Source organism: Crocodylus porosus, unplaced genomic scaffold (genome assembly GCF_001723895.1).
Source record: "Crocodylus porosus isolate Cpor-Errol unplaced genomic scaffold, CroPor_comp1, whole genome shotgun sequence".
In the NCBI taxonomy this organism is placed as follows: Eukaryota; Metazoa; Chordata; order Crocodylia; family Crocodylidae; genus Crocodylus; species Crocodylus porosus.
Window position 1 is genome coordinate 23,060,812 of NW_017728914.1, and position 13,598 is coordinate 23,074,409.

Here is a 13,598-nt window from a genome sequence, read left to right on the forward strand (position 1 = left end):
CAGCACCCTGGCTCTGCCGGAGCCCCTGACTCCTGACCTGCAGTCCTTCCGCAACCCTCTGACCCTGCTGGTGCCTCTCACTCTGGACCCACAGCAGGGTGTGGGAGAGGGCATGGCCCGGCTGCCCCCATTCCCACTGGGCTGCCCATGCTGCCCCCCACTCTGCCAGTGACAGGAGGAGGTGAGGGCATCGTGTTCCCTCCCACCCAGTCCGTTACTCTTCCCATGGCTGGCATGGGGATCCCAGTGACGGTGACAGTGAGTCTCACTGCCACACTCCGCCCTCCTGCTGGCTGATTCGGCCAGGCTGCAGCCCTGTGCCTACTGTGGGTGCAGAAATTGAGGGGTAGGGAGGAGAGGGGGGCACACGCCACCCGCCACCTCGTACTCCCCTGACATGTTGCCTGTGTTCCTTCCCCCCAACTTACATGCAGGGAGTTGCTCTCCACCACTTCCTGGCTGCCACGTGCTTGTGTGCATACATACACACGCATGTGGTGATCCTGCCATATCAGCCTCCTCCTGTTCCCCGTAGCCCTTTGCAGGCTGTAACACTGCCAGCCTGCAAGCGGAAGCCCATGGTTCCTGAGGTTTTTCTCCTTTAAAGGAGAAAATCCACATTTTTCTGTGAACCTGGCAGCAGGCTCAGCCTGGGCGTGGACTGCCCAGCTCAGAGATGACTGAAACCTGCTTGTGGCCCCCCGGGAGGCTGCACACGCCCAGTTGAGGATTGCTTTAAAATGTACTTTAGTTTAAGAGTAGTAAGATTCTGTGGTACCCCAAATCTCTTTATTTTTAACCTCTGTGCACTAACTTTTATTTCAGTGGCCTTAAAGGAAAAAATATCTTCTTGGTGGCTGCAACTCTCAGACCAGAGACCATGTTTGGACAGACCAACTGTTGGGTTCATCCAGATATGAAGTACATTGGCTTTGAGACTGTGAATGGGGATATTTTTATTTGCACCCAAAGGGCTGCTAGGAACATGTCTTACCAGGGCTTTACAAAAGATAATGGAGTGGTACCTGTTGTCAAGGAGCTCATGGGAGAGGTGAGCATCCTGTAGCATAGTTTTCAAATTCATGAACTCCTGTTAGAGTTATATTTGCATAGAAGAAGGCAAAACTTGGTTACGCATTGATCTAATAGAAACTTTGAGATTTTAAGTGACCAAATGAAGTATGGCTTTGCTACTATTCTTTTTTCAGGAGACTAGACTCATAGAATCAATGAGTCGGAAGGGACCTAGACAGATCGAGTCCGACTCCCTGCCATGGGCAGGAAGGAGCACTGAGGGGTGGGAGGGGTCGTAAGACCCCAGCCAGGTGCCTGTCCAGTCTTCTCCTTGAAGATTTCCAGGGAAGGGGAGAGCACCACCTCTCTGGGAAGCCTATTCCAGGCTCTGGCCACCCTTACAGTGAAGTAGTTCTTCCTAATATCTAACCTAAACCTATCCTCCCTCAGCTTGTGGCCATTGTTCCTGGTGACTCCAAGGGGGGCCCTGGTGAACAGACTTTCCCCGAGTCCCTGCTGCTGGCCCCTGATAAGGTTGTAGGCAGCCACAAGATCCCCCCTCAGTCTCCTCTTGTGGGGACTGAAGAGATTCAGGTCCCTCAGCCTCTCCTCATAGGGCTGGCCACGGAGGCCCTCAACCATGCAAGTGGCCTCCTCTGGACTCTGTCTAGGTTCTCCACGTCCTTCTTGAAGTGCGGCACCCAGAACTGGACACAGGACTCCAGCTGCGGCCTGACCAGCACCACATAGAGGGGGAGTAAGACCTCTCTGGACCTGTTAGTGATGCCCCTGTTGATGCATGACAGAGTGCGGTTGGCTCTGCTTATTGCTTCATCGCATTGGCGACTCATTCATCCTGGAGTCAATCCTGACTCCAAGATCCCTCTCTGCCTCTGTGCTGCCGAGAGGGGCAGCCCCTAACCTATAACCATAATGCTGGTTTCCTCTCCCTAGGTGCAGCACTCTGCACTTGTCCTTGTTGAACCGCATCCTGTTCAGATCTGCCCACTTCTCTAACCTATCCAGGTCTGCCTGGATGCGGTCCCTGCCTGCTGGTGTGTTCACTTTACCCCACAGCTTGGTGTCATCAGCGAACTTGAACAGGGTGCTCTCCACACCCTCGTCCAGGTCGCTAATGAAGATGTCGAAGAGCACCAGCCCAAGGACTGAGCCTGGGGGACTCTGCTGCCCACACCTTTCCAGGTCAACATCAACCCATCCACCACCACCCTCTGGGTGTGCCCCAGGAGCCAGTTTGCCACCCATGTGACTGTACATTTGTCAGTGCCGCAGTCCCTCAGCTTGCCCACCAGAATTGGGTGGGACACTGTGTCGAAGGCCTTCTAGAAGTCCAAGAAGGTGACATCGACTTCCTCCTTCACATCTAAGCTCTTTGTTACCTGGTCATAGAAAGAGACCAGGTTAGGCAGGATTGGCCTTGAACGAACCCGTGTTGGTCACCCCTCAACATCACTTCCCCTGCAGGGCTCTCACAAATGTGGTCCTTGATAATTTTTTCAAAGACCTTCCCCAGGATAGAAGTGAGGCTGACTGGCCTGTAGTTGTCAGGCTTTTCCTTCCTCCCTTTCTTGAAAATAGGGACCACACTGGCCCTTTTCCAGTCCTCAGGGATTTGGCCTGAGCACCAGGAGTCCTCAAACAGCCATGCCAATGACACACCGGCCAATTCCCTCAGCACCCATGGATGAAGGAACTAAACAGCTTCATTAATCTGTAGTGAAGTATATTAATTAATTTTACTGGATGGTTAATGGCTCAGAGTTTGTGGGGCTGGTATATGAAACAGTGAGCACATCTGCCCAAGACAACTAAGTGCGCAGTAGAGCTAGTCTACTGTGCATTGGCATCACTAAAAAGGTGTGCGCTGGTGCTTCTGCATAGTAGTGCTGGTTACTGCACATTTGAGTTAGTACCTGTTATTACAACTTAATGCACAGTAACTACTGTTAATGGGAAGGAAGGGAAGGAGTGAGCTAACCAAAGGAAATTAAATTCAGGATGTAAATATTTTCTGTTAAAGTATGTAGTCCTTCTCTGTGTATGCAGATAGCTGCTGTTTCCTGTGCTTAATGCTTCAGAATACATGGGCTGGGTGTTCAGCATCATTAATTTCACAAGTTTAGAATAAAAATGCTGACACACTGACTTTTATCCATCATGATAATGTATTGCATGCAGCATTTTACGCCAGTGGACTTGCACCCACTTAAACTTTTTTCTGTCTTTTCTGACACTTCTTCATATAAAGTGCAAAGTGTGTTGTCCTCTACCCCACTTCTTTGTACATAAAATCCTTAGAAATCTATTCATTCCTTTGTCAGTTCAGGAATAGTCTTGACAAGATTTAAAAAAAATTTTTTTTTTTTTGTTTCAGTGTTTATATTCTTCAGGTATTTAGAAACAGTCACTTTTCCACTTGGTTACTTCTCCATCTTTCTACCCTTCAGTGATTTTTTTTTTTTGTTCCTTCTTCTGAATTCCTTCCAGCTTGTTATCTTATTTGTTGTCAGTTTCTAGTAGTTCATGGCATAGTTCATGTACTGCTTCACGGAGACTAAATCTACACAAGCAGCAGACTGTGCAGCTGTTACTGTGCAGTTATTTAGTATTTGCATAACCAAGTACTAAAGTAACCACGTACTAAAACATGGTATTATTATAACCAAGTACTAACTAAGTAGCATCCCTACACAGTTTTTTTTTCTGATGCTACTGTTCAGTAGCTCATTACTACTGCTCAGTAGCATCGTGTCACTGTTAGTGCCCCCGCAATGCTCCTGCACAGTAGCAACATGCTACTGCACAGTAGGATTTTGCATAAACATGGCCAGTGCGACTGGATGGTGTCTAAGTACTCTGCTTAAAAATAGTTTTGCATTTTATATTGGGTTTTGACCTTAATTTTGTCTACTTACAGTATGTAAGGAGGGTCAGGTGGATGTAGAACATTAGCCAGCAGATTACAGTAAGCCAAGCAAACATAGTGTTCCTCTTTCTAAAACTGTCCCTCTCTTTTGCTCAGGAATTTCTTGGAGCTGCACTTTCTGCCCCTTTAACTTCCTACAAAGTTATCTATGCTCTTCCTATGCTCACCATTAAAGAAGATAAAGGTAATGTTTTGTCATCATGATTTTATTTATTATAGCACATGCTTTTTGTTTATATTCACTTATCTTTTTAATTACCTTTTTGGCAAGGTACTGGAGTGGTCACAAGTGTCCCCTCTGATGCTCCTGATGATATTGCAGCCTTGAGGGATTTGAAGAAAAAACAGGTTAGCCTCTTATTCAGATCACTATTGTCCATTTTCTTCCAACTGCATCAAGTGACAAAAATGAAAAAAAACACAACTACATTGTCAACTAGGGAAATGCTTCTAAACTTGGGTCTAACTGAGCATACAGCTTTTTAAACTGTAGCTTCAATTCAAATAAGAAAAAAAGATGAAACTTTCATCTTGGATCTTTTCATATGGCCTCTGGAAAGGTTTCCATGCCAGAAACTCACCACTTTTACAGACTACACGTTTATAGAGCACAAGTTTTAGTGAACCCAAGTTCACTTCATCAGATGCTGTGAAAGAAAAGCTGTGCTCTCAGTACCTGTGAGGTCAGTTTTTCCTCATTTGGGGAAATTGTAATGTCCAGATATTGTGAGATTTTTTTGGCCCCCCTGGAAGTCGGTGGCTAATAAGGGATGTAACCCCGTTTCTTTACACCTCCAGTTCTGGGGAAATCATTCAGTTCTGGACAACTAGTGTTGTATCATGTATGTACTGTGGAACAGTTGTGTGTTGTTTCTGAAAAATTCATCTTCATGCATGGAATAATATTTAATGAAAATGAGCTAATTAAAAAAAAAAAAAAAAAGTTGTTGTATGATCGTTTCCCCTTAATTTCTTTTTCTATAGGCCCTAAGGGGGAAGTATGGCATTAAAGATGAAATGGTTTTGCCGTTTGAGCCGGTGAGTATAAGCAAATAAAGCTTTGCGTGTTTGACACACATACTTGCTAAATTAGGGACCTGCATATCTTTCAGTTTTTTGTTATATGACACTTCAGATCTTTTAACTAAAAAGTTTAAAACAAACTTATTTTTATGTCGGTACTATAGTTGTGAAAGTTTAGTTAGAATAACAAATCTTAGTTGGACCCACTATACCATGTTTTTAAAGGAAGAAAAAAAGCCTTTACTTTTTTAATGCAAAATGCAGTTTTTGTAGTAAATGTTACTTCATGGCTGTAGTTTAGTATTTGAGTCCTTATTCATTGATTCAAGCTTCATGACACTGAACTTAAGAGGATTTTATTTGCCTTATAGACTAGGTTATAGTTTTGTAATTCCCCTTGTGTATGTAACTTATGTGCCTGAATCAATGTATTTTGTCTTCAGAATATGGACTGTACCCAAATTGTATTGCATAGGATCAGCATTGCTTCTGCTCCCCTCTCATTAGTTTCTCATTGCTACTTATCAATTTTTAAAGCTGTTGTTGCTTTTGGAAGACATGTTGCGACTCACTCTGGGGAGTGCCAGAAATGCCTGACATGCTTAGTGGCACTGCACTGAAATTTTGTAAAGTCCTGCCAAATTTGATTAGCAGTAAACCCCAGGAAGCAGCGTGCAGCTTTATAGTAATATTTGAATGTTTACTGTTTTATAATGTCTACAGCTATTCTCCCTTAGTATACTTATACTGTGTCTAAGAATATATGAGCATTAAAGTTCATAGAAATTTAAAAGTTACATGTCTTCACACAAGTAAAAAAAAGAGTTGTCTCTCTCCTTCCTCTCCATATCTCTAGTTTAAATTTCCCTGTCAGCCTGCAGACTATGAATAAGGAAAAAAAAAAGTTTTTGGCTTTGCGTATTCTTCAGTGTAACATTTCCAGGTGCAGTCTGTGAATTTGGCAAGACATTCCCCTGTAGGATCCTTGCTGTGTTTATACAATGTGAAATGAGTTCCTGACACTGTTGTGCTCTTCCCAGGTGCCTATCATCGAAATCCCAGGCTATGGCAGTCTTTCTGCTCCATTGGTCTGTGATGAGCTGAAAATCCAGAGCCAGAATGACAGAGAGAAACTTACTGAGGCCAAGGAGAGAGTGTATCTGAAAGGATTTTATGAGGGAGTAAGTAACAAGTTAGGTTTTCCCAAGTGATATTAGATAGTTTCATACACTAAAGCTGATAAAGAATAGGCTTACAAAAACTGTATGGTGGGGGTTTTGGGGAGGGGAGGAGTCCCTATGGTTATTTTTCCCAGGCCCACATTCTAGTGATCTTCTTTGAAGTTGCTGGGCAGAATGCCGGGTCACAATTGAGACGTTGGATGTATGTCCACCAAGATGAGTTTGGTAATATTATGACCGAGTGGATGACTGGATAGCTTTCTGTTGAAACTATATCAATCTCATTCCAACACTGATTTGTAGAGGTTGAAAGAAAATGATAGAAAGGGAAAATAACTCTTCTTATCTTGGTAATGGGTACTGTTATATTTTGTCCCAGGGCCTTCATAAGTAAATGACAATGACTCCAGCCACAAGTGTGGGGAAGAGTGCTGCCAGACTGGCAAGCACAAAATATATTGTGAACATAGAGTAAAACCATGCATGCATTGACAGTAGTAGATTCGACAGGAAATAACTTAAGATTTACAAGGGCAGATTCACATATCTCACAGGTACCACTTGAGTCGTCTTCAGCTTTTGGTCACCTACACTTCTTAGAATTCAAAAGGCCTGAACATGTAATATACTTTACCCCACTGTCTTTAGGGTAGCTGCTTACTATTACACTGTCTTGCTATTAAGGGAGCAGGTTAACAACTGGTTTGTCAATAGCAAATGGCTAGCTGAAGTATCTCAGAGCACATGACATTTATTCTACTATAACTTGCCTTCCTGTGATAATTCTACACTGGATTCGTGTAAATTACAGTGGGAGAGGGCTGATTGTCACATGTCTGCTTTGCACGTACCTTGATGTAAAAACTGACTACTTCAGTATTAGAGGTCATGTCTCCAAGCTCAAAGATTAACTCTTTGTGCTAGTGCTGTTTATTTTTATCTAGACTTCTGTATTTACCCCTATGCACAGTGTAAAATATACAGCTAATTTAAGATAATTAAATGAAATTGCTCACGTAAAAAGAGTTTCACCTTCCAATTGTTAAAGTACACCACAGGTTGCAGTACAAACAATACTTTAGCCTTGTAGTTGAAGAACTGATCGTTTTAACCTGGTTGAAACCTAATCTCTTTTTATAAAATGTAACTTCTTCAATGGACCCTTTGTTACAGATAATGTTGGTCGATGGGTTCAAGGGACAAAAAGTTCAAGATGTCAAGAAAGTTATTCAGAAGATGATGGTGGACAATGTATGTGGTAGTGTATATGTTGCTTTCCTGAATACTCTTCTTTCTCATAATAGGATAGTTGCTAGAAACAGTATACGGGCTTGTTTCTCCACTTTCTGGGAATGTTCTTGGGGGACAGGATAAAATGATGTTAGAATCAAGCGCTGTATTCCTGAATAAAGAGACATTTTTTTTAACCGATGGATCAAGTAGAAATTGGTCCATGTTTCTTTTAAATCTTTCTGTCGATAAGCTTGTATGGCTGCATGTGTTTTTGATGTTGTCATATACTTTCAGGGTCACTACCACAGCCTATAAGTTCTATATTATCAGTCTGTTTCAGACCCACCCAGAAAAGAACATGTACATCTAGGAGGACGTAAGGATTTTGTGCAATATATTTTGAACTTGGTTAAGGGACATTTTATTTAATCAATGTTTTAGCATCTGGGCACTAGTTTTTATACATGGTTTTAAATGATAAATTTAAAGCTATTGTATTTTGTGCTGCTTTGGCACCTTTTAACACTGGATCTTCCCACAGTTGATAAAATGAACTAAGCCTCCTGGATTTCTTGTTAGATTTAGGTAAATATTATTCACATTTTACAAATGCAGATTTTAGAGAGAAGCTGTATTGCCCAAGATCATTTCTAAATTTGTGGCAGAGCTGGGATTAGAATAGGGCTTGCTTTTTAATGGTAAATGTGGATAATTGTCAAAGCAGGTAGGTAGTCTAGATACCTGAGAATCCACTTCAGCCTCCTTTCACATAATGGCTATGCTTTACCACTTCTTCAGAGAGATGACTATCCATTCCCTATATTTTAGGGTGAAGCAATGATTTATATGGAACCTGAGAAACAAGTTATATCTAGATCTGCAGATGAATGTGTGGTAGCTCTTTGTGACCAGTGGTGAGTGAAGTAAAATCATAAATAAACAGACCCTCTCTGTTGTCCTTGTGTGAATTGAATTAATGTAATAATCATCTTATTTTAGGTATCTCGATTATGGTGAAATAAACTGGAAGAAGCAGGCATCTGAGTGCTTGACAAATCTAGAGACGTAAGTTACAGGAAAGAGATGGTTAATGTTGGTGGAGGGGTTAGTGGAGATGCTGACATTGTGAACCTGAAGATTAATAGTAAACCATTCCTTACAGATACTGTGAAGAAACGAGAAGGAATTTTGAAGCTACTTTGGGTTGGTTGCAGGAACATGCTTGCTCAAGGACATACGGCTTAGGTAATCTGGACAAAACTCTTCCCTAACTTAGTGCTTCATGTCATTGTTTGATCCTGAAAGATCATGAAGCTGAGCTGAAGTTTTAAATCTAATGCAGTATCTAATTGAAGGTAGTGTGGTAATTAGGCATTTTTGAAGATTGACGTCTGTTAACTTTTACAAATGGGGTTCCTGGCTGGCATTTGGTGATGGTGCTTTTTGGTCTTTCTTGTAGGTACTCGTTTGCCTTGGGATGAGCACTGGCTCATAGAATCTCTGTCTGACTCTACCATCTACATGGCCTATTACACAGTAGCTCACCTGTTGCAAGGAGGGAACTTGCGTGGACAAGGAGAATCTCAGCTGGGCATCAGGTAGGCAGAGCAGATTGACAGGTCCTGGAATAATAGTTCAGCATTTTCTGTTTCCTTCTCCGCCGCCATTGTTGTCTCCAAAGGCAAAACTGCTAGATTGACTTTTTAGGTCTGTGATGAGGCTATTTATATGTACATAACACTGCAGATAAAAGAGCATTTAGCAAAATATGTTTGCCTTAAGGTAAACAGAAGAATGCAGGGGGGAAGGGTGGGTATGTTTGGAGGTGGCCCCTATAAGCGTAGCTTAGTGGTGTGAGTTTGTAGACAAACCACCTTTTACAAAAGCTGCTTGTTGGACCTACCTCAAAATGGCATCTGTAATACATTTTAGGAATTGACTGCCCTGATTTCACTATGCAAATAACTAGCCTTTGCTGAAAAGTTTCTTTGTAGCTGCTTACAGTGTTGGCAGTTTGTAGCCAGTCTTTTCTGTATAACTGCTTATAGGGGACAATGGATAGAGAACCAGTCTTGTCCTTGGTCACAAGTTGATTTCTGCTGTGTGTTCAGTCACCTGAGAAATTGGGATTTTAACTCAGGTGCAGTTATTTTTTTTGGGATTCATAGCTCTTTTTCCCTTTGAATCTGAAGGGCACTTAGTGCACCAAAAATTAATTCAGTTTTGCTGTCTGTCTCATTTGGTCATGAAAGCAATTCTGTTCAGTTGTCATGAACTTACCAACTCTTACCTTTGATCCTGGTGCTCTGATTACGAGTGTTTTTAATGAACTCAAGAGAGCATTTCCTCTACACGTAGGTGTTGGAGCTTGTCTTGTTTGATGCTGTAGCTAATTTGTAAAGCAGTTTCAAAGCAAAGATACTTTGAAAACAAAAATAATTTTAAAGCCTGGCAAGAATTTTATCTGGTTAAAGAAACACCCCTAATTGCATACAGGTTTACTGTTCTAGTGATGTCTGGAAATGAGCTTTGAAGTAAGCAGACTGTGAATCAACGTTTAGGTTCAGTATAACCTGCCAGCTGCAAATTACAGTTTCCATTACCTATTATATACTATATTTTATCCAAACTTGCAATGCACTTTACAAATATTTATGCTACATTGCCAGGTAAATAGTGGAGCTATAAGGATCATTTCACCCACTGCTCTAATGCAATGATCTTTGGCACCAAACAGCTTTTTCATAGCACCCTTCATTTACCTGTAGATTAGGATGGTAACAGAAAACCTTTGAGCCATAATCCAATAAAACTAAACACATAAATTACCCTTCTAAAGAGGGAGCCATTCTAGCCTTGTGGTAACTTTCATGTAAACTACATCATTACATTTATATTGTCAACTCCAAAATGCTCTCTTCCTTCCGGTGTGGTCAGTTGTTTAGTAATAATAATTGAAACCTAGTGGAATGTGGGCAGGCCAAGCCTAAATTGCAGCAAGAAACGGGGAGGAAAAGAAGGTTTAAATTTCTCCTTTTGCCAGAGGTGTCATGGATCTATCATGAATGCAGCTGGGCAGAGAGCTGTCATTTTAGTTATTGGATAGGGTAGCACATTTTTTCCAAAATTTTAGTAACCCATCTTTAACAGGTTGTAGGAAGTGCTTCTGCTAATAAAAAAAAAACCAACATTATTTCTGTGAGTTCTGACCCCTGCTTTGTGTTTAATAAGATCTGAAAGTGCTTGATGGAGTAAAGAATATTCCTTCCCCCAGGGTAAGAGGGTGTCTTACATTGCTGACAACAATTTCCCCTCTCCCTCTCCATCTCTCTCTCCCTCCTAGACTTTCCTTGCTGGTGAAGAGGAGACACTGATATATGGTGAATGATAGGGCTGTGCGAAGCTTTGGTCCACGATTCGATTCGGCCCGATTTTGGTGGCCGAATCTCCAAATCGGAACCGAATCAGAGGACCCTTTAATCTCTTCAAATCAATTTGGAACCCTGTGCCTGAATCACTGATTTGCTGAATCAGCTTTGAATCCTCTGAATCAAATTGGGGACAGTGATCCAAATCAGCGAATCAAATCATTGTCCCTGATTCAGGCTGAATCTGAGTAGAATAGGACCCATTTCACACAGCACTAGTGAATGAGGTCCAAGTCATGTGCTCCACCAGAATGGTAGTGGGTAGGACCTACTATGGCAGGGCTTAGGGCCTTTTGGAGGCTTTTCAGGATTGTATATGAATAACAGATCAGGCATTTGGTTTTTAGGCCATCAAAAGGCTTTTATCCTTTTCTCAACCGAAATGTGTCTGTGTTGCTGAAAAATAATAGCTCTCTAGAGTTCTGATCCTGGCTTTGATTTTTCTTGTGTTAACTTGGCAAGGCCCTTGTCTTCTCTTTTATCACCTACAAAATGGTGGCAGCACGAGTAGCTCACAGAGATTGTTGTGAAAAGTAATTGCTTGTTGTTTGTCAATTCTCTTTGGATTGAATCAGCTATTAGATAAAAGTGCCAAAAAGCCCTGCTGAAGTGCCTGATCTATCAGACATGGCAGAGCAGGATTGAGCCAACATGCTGGTTCCTTTAAAGTGCAGTTTTGTTTTTGTTTTGTTTCCCATATCTGTCAGCATCCTATGACTCCAAATTTTACATTTTATTTAGAACAAATTAACATCGTCACTTTTAAGGAAGAAAATTAACATTTGGTGGGGAAAGGGAGGGGCAGTAGATATTAGTCCTATTATTATGTTGTCAATACTCCCATGCAGGCCTCATCAGATGTCCAAAGGAGTCTGGGATTACATCTTCTTCAGCAAAGCTCCATTTCCCAAGACAGACATTCCAAAGGAAAAGTTGGACAAGCTCAAAGATGAGTTTGAATTCTGGTACCCTGTGGATCTGCGAGCATCTGGCAAGGATCTTGTTCCAAATCATCTGTCATACTACCTCTATAACCACGTAGCCATGTGGCCAGATGAAAGGTAAGAACGTAGGCTAGGCCAAACAAGTGTGGAGAAAAGAATGGTGCATTTGTTGCAAAGTTCTATGCTTTGGACTGTATGCTTTCATTACTGGGCTTTGTTACAAGTGTGTGTAGTATATCGTGTTACCAAGATCAAAGGAAACTTGTTCTTGTTTTGTCTTGCAGCCTTAAAACATGCATTGTGAAGCACTTGTAGATAAACTCTGAATTTTTTTGGGGGGGGGGAGTTGTGAAAATTAAAGACTAGTGTTTTTAATGTTGTGTTACTTCCAGAAACTTTGTTGAAAAGCTCTGTTTGTTCCACAATACCAGAATTATAGAAAGCCAGTGCAACAGATTTTTTTCGGTTTCAGTCCTGCTTTTTAACAAGCCTAGGAATTCTAATGTTTTATAATTAAGCAATGTCCTTTTTGATAGAATTAGTCTTGTTCACATTAAAGGAGAATGGAAACTGTTGGGCAAAAGTAGAGATGAGCCTCTGTTGCAAAATATGTATCTAAAGCTAAGTGTGACTGAAGTTGAGGAATATAGTGTGTTGAAGTAATGATGGGAACACACAAAGTTACCATGTGGCAGAACAGTATATCTTCACTTGTATTGTTGATTTATAAAACTCTCATCTTGCTTGACAGAGACTTCATTTCAACTTTTCTGACTAAAATCAAAGCAGTGTCCTGCAAATATCTTGCCGTTAACGCTTGGCGTGGCAACATTAACCACACTGTGCTTTAGAGGCAACTGATTGGTATGCAAGCAGATGGTACTGCAGTTTGGTTGCTGTGTTAGCATCTCTCCTAGCCCCAATATATATGATTCATTGAACACTTTGCATAAATTGTTGGCAAAGCTGTATACCCTATGTGCAGAAATGTGGGCTTGTGGGGGATTTAATACAGTTAAGCTTCTTGCATTAGTAAAAGATGGTGGAACACCTAGGTCTGCTCATACCTATTTGTTTCCTCATTCAGTTGGCACTAACTTGAATGCAACTGAAAAGAGAAGCAAGCGGGAATAAGTGGTATATAATTTTAAGAGTTGTAGTGCTTGTTTGCATTGCACGAGTGCTAAACCTTAGCACTTGTGCTGGAGCTCTTTTCACCTTTAAAGTGACCACATTAATCCTCAAGACTTTACTATAGGTATCCTTTTTATTAAGGTTCCATTTAAAAATATGTCCATTCCTACGTGAAAATATTAGATTTTGTTCTTTTTCAAAGAAAAAAAATGTAATGGCTTTTTTTTTTATTTTAGCCAAATGCTCTGTATTTTATTTTCAAACACAGAGACAAGTGGCCTGTAGCTGTGAGAGCAAACGGACATCTCCTCCTGAATTCTGAGAAGGTATGGCAGTTCATCTCTGCAGTGGTCAAGACAGCTGCACTCCTGGGTCTGCTTCAGAGCACTGACTAGCAGAGTAACTGTTACAGTGTTGCGTGTGAACTTACTTCCATTATATGTCTCCGTTGCCCTTCCTGTTTTTCCCATCCACCAAAGGAGGATTCCTCACTTCTCCTTTCTTGGCTTTTTTGACACCCTATCTGAATACCTAATACTATCACTCTCTGCTAGTACCAGATCCATTAGTTCTTTGAGAGTCAACCTCAGATACCTGCTTAATTACACCCACGTTTCCAGGTTGCTTTCTGTTTAGAGAGGGGAATTTCTTGTGGTCAGTGCTGATCGGAGTATATTAGAGTGAACATAGGAAA

At 41.5% G+C, this 13,598-nt stretch overlaps 1 protein-coding gene across 2 annotated transcripts in view; it reads left to right on the forward strand.

Annotated features, from left to right (window-relative positions):
* The window catches only part of LARS (leucyl-tRNA synthetase), a 46,455-nt gene that overhangs the window by 12,341 nt on the left and 20,516 nt on the right, over positions 1-13,598 (forward strand). For both annotated transcript variants that reach the window (XM_019534997.1, XM_019534998.1), the window contains exons 10-21: positions 826-1,051; positions 4,058-4,145; positions 4,233-4,309; positions 4,946-4,999; positions 6,025-6,165; positions 7,339-7,416; positions 8,227-8,312; positions 8,398-8,463; positions 8,561-8,643; positions 8,858-8,996; positions 11,675-11,887; positions 13,173-13,230. In XM_019534997.1, coding sequence (XP_019390542.1) covers positions 826-1,051; positions 4,058-4,145; positions 4,233-4,309; positions 4,946-4,999; positions 6,025-6,165; positions 7,339-7,416; positions 8,227-8,312; positions 8,398-8,463; positions 8,561-8,643; positions 8,858-8,996; positions 11,675-11,887; positions 13,173-13,230 — 1,309 coding nt within the window. The remainder of the gene's footprint in view (positions 1-825; positions 1,052-4,057; positions 4,146-4,232; positions 4,310-4,945; positions 5,000-6,024; positions 6,166-7,338; positions 7,417-8,226; positions 8,313-8,397; positions 8,464-8,560; positions 8,644-8,857; positions 8,997-11,674; positions 11,888-13,172; positions 13,231-13,598) is intronic.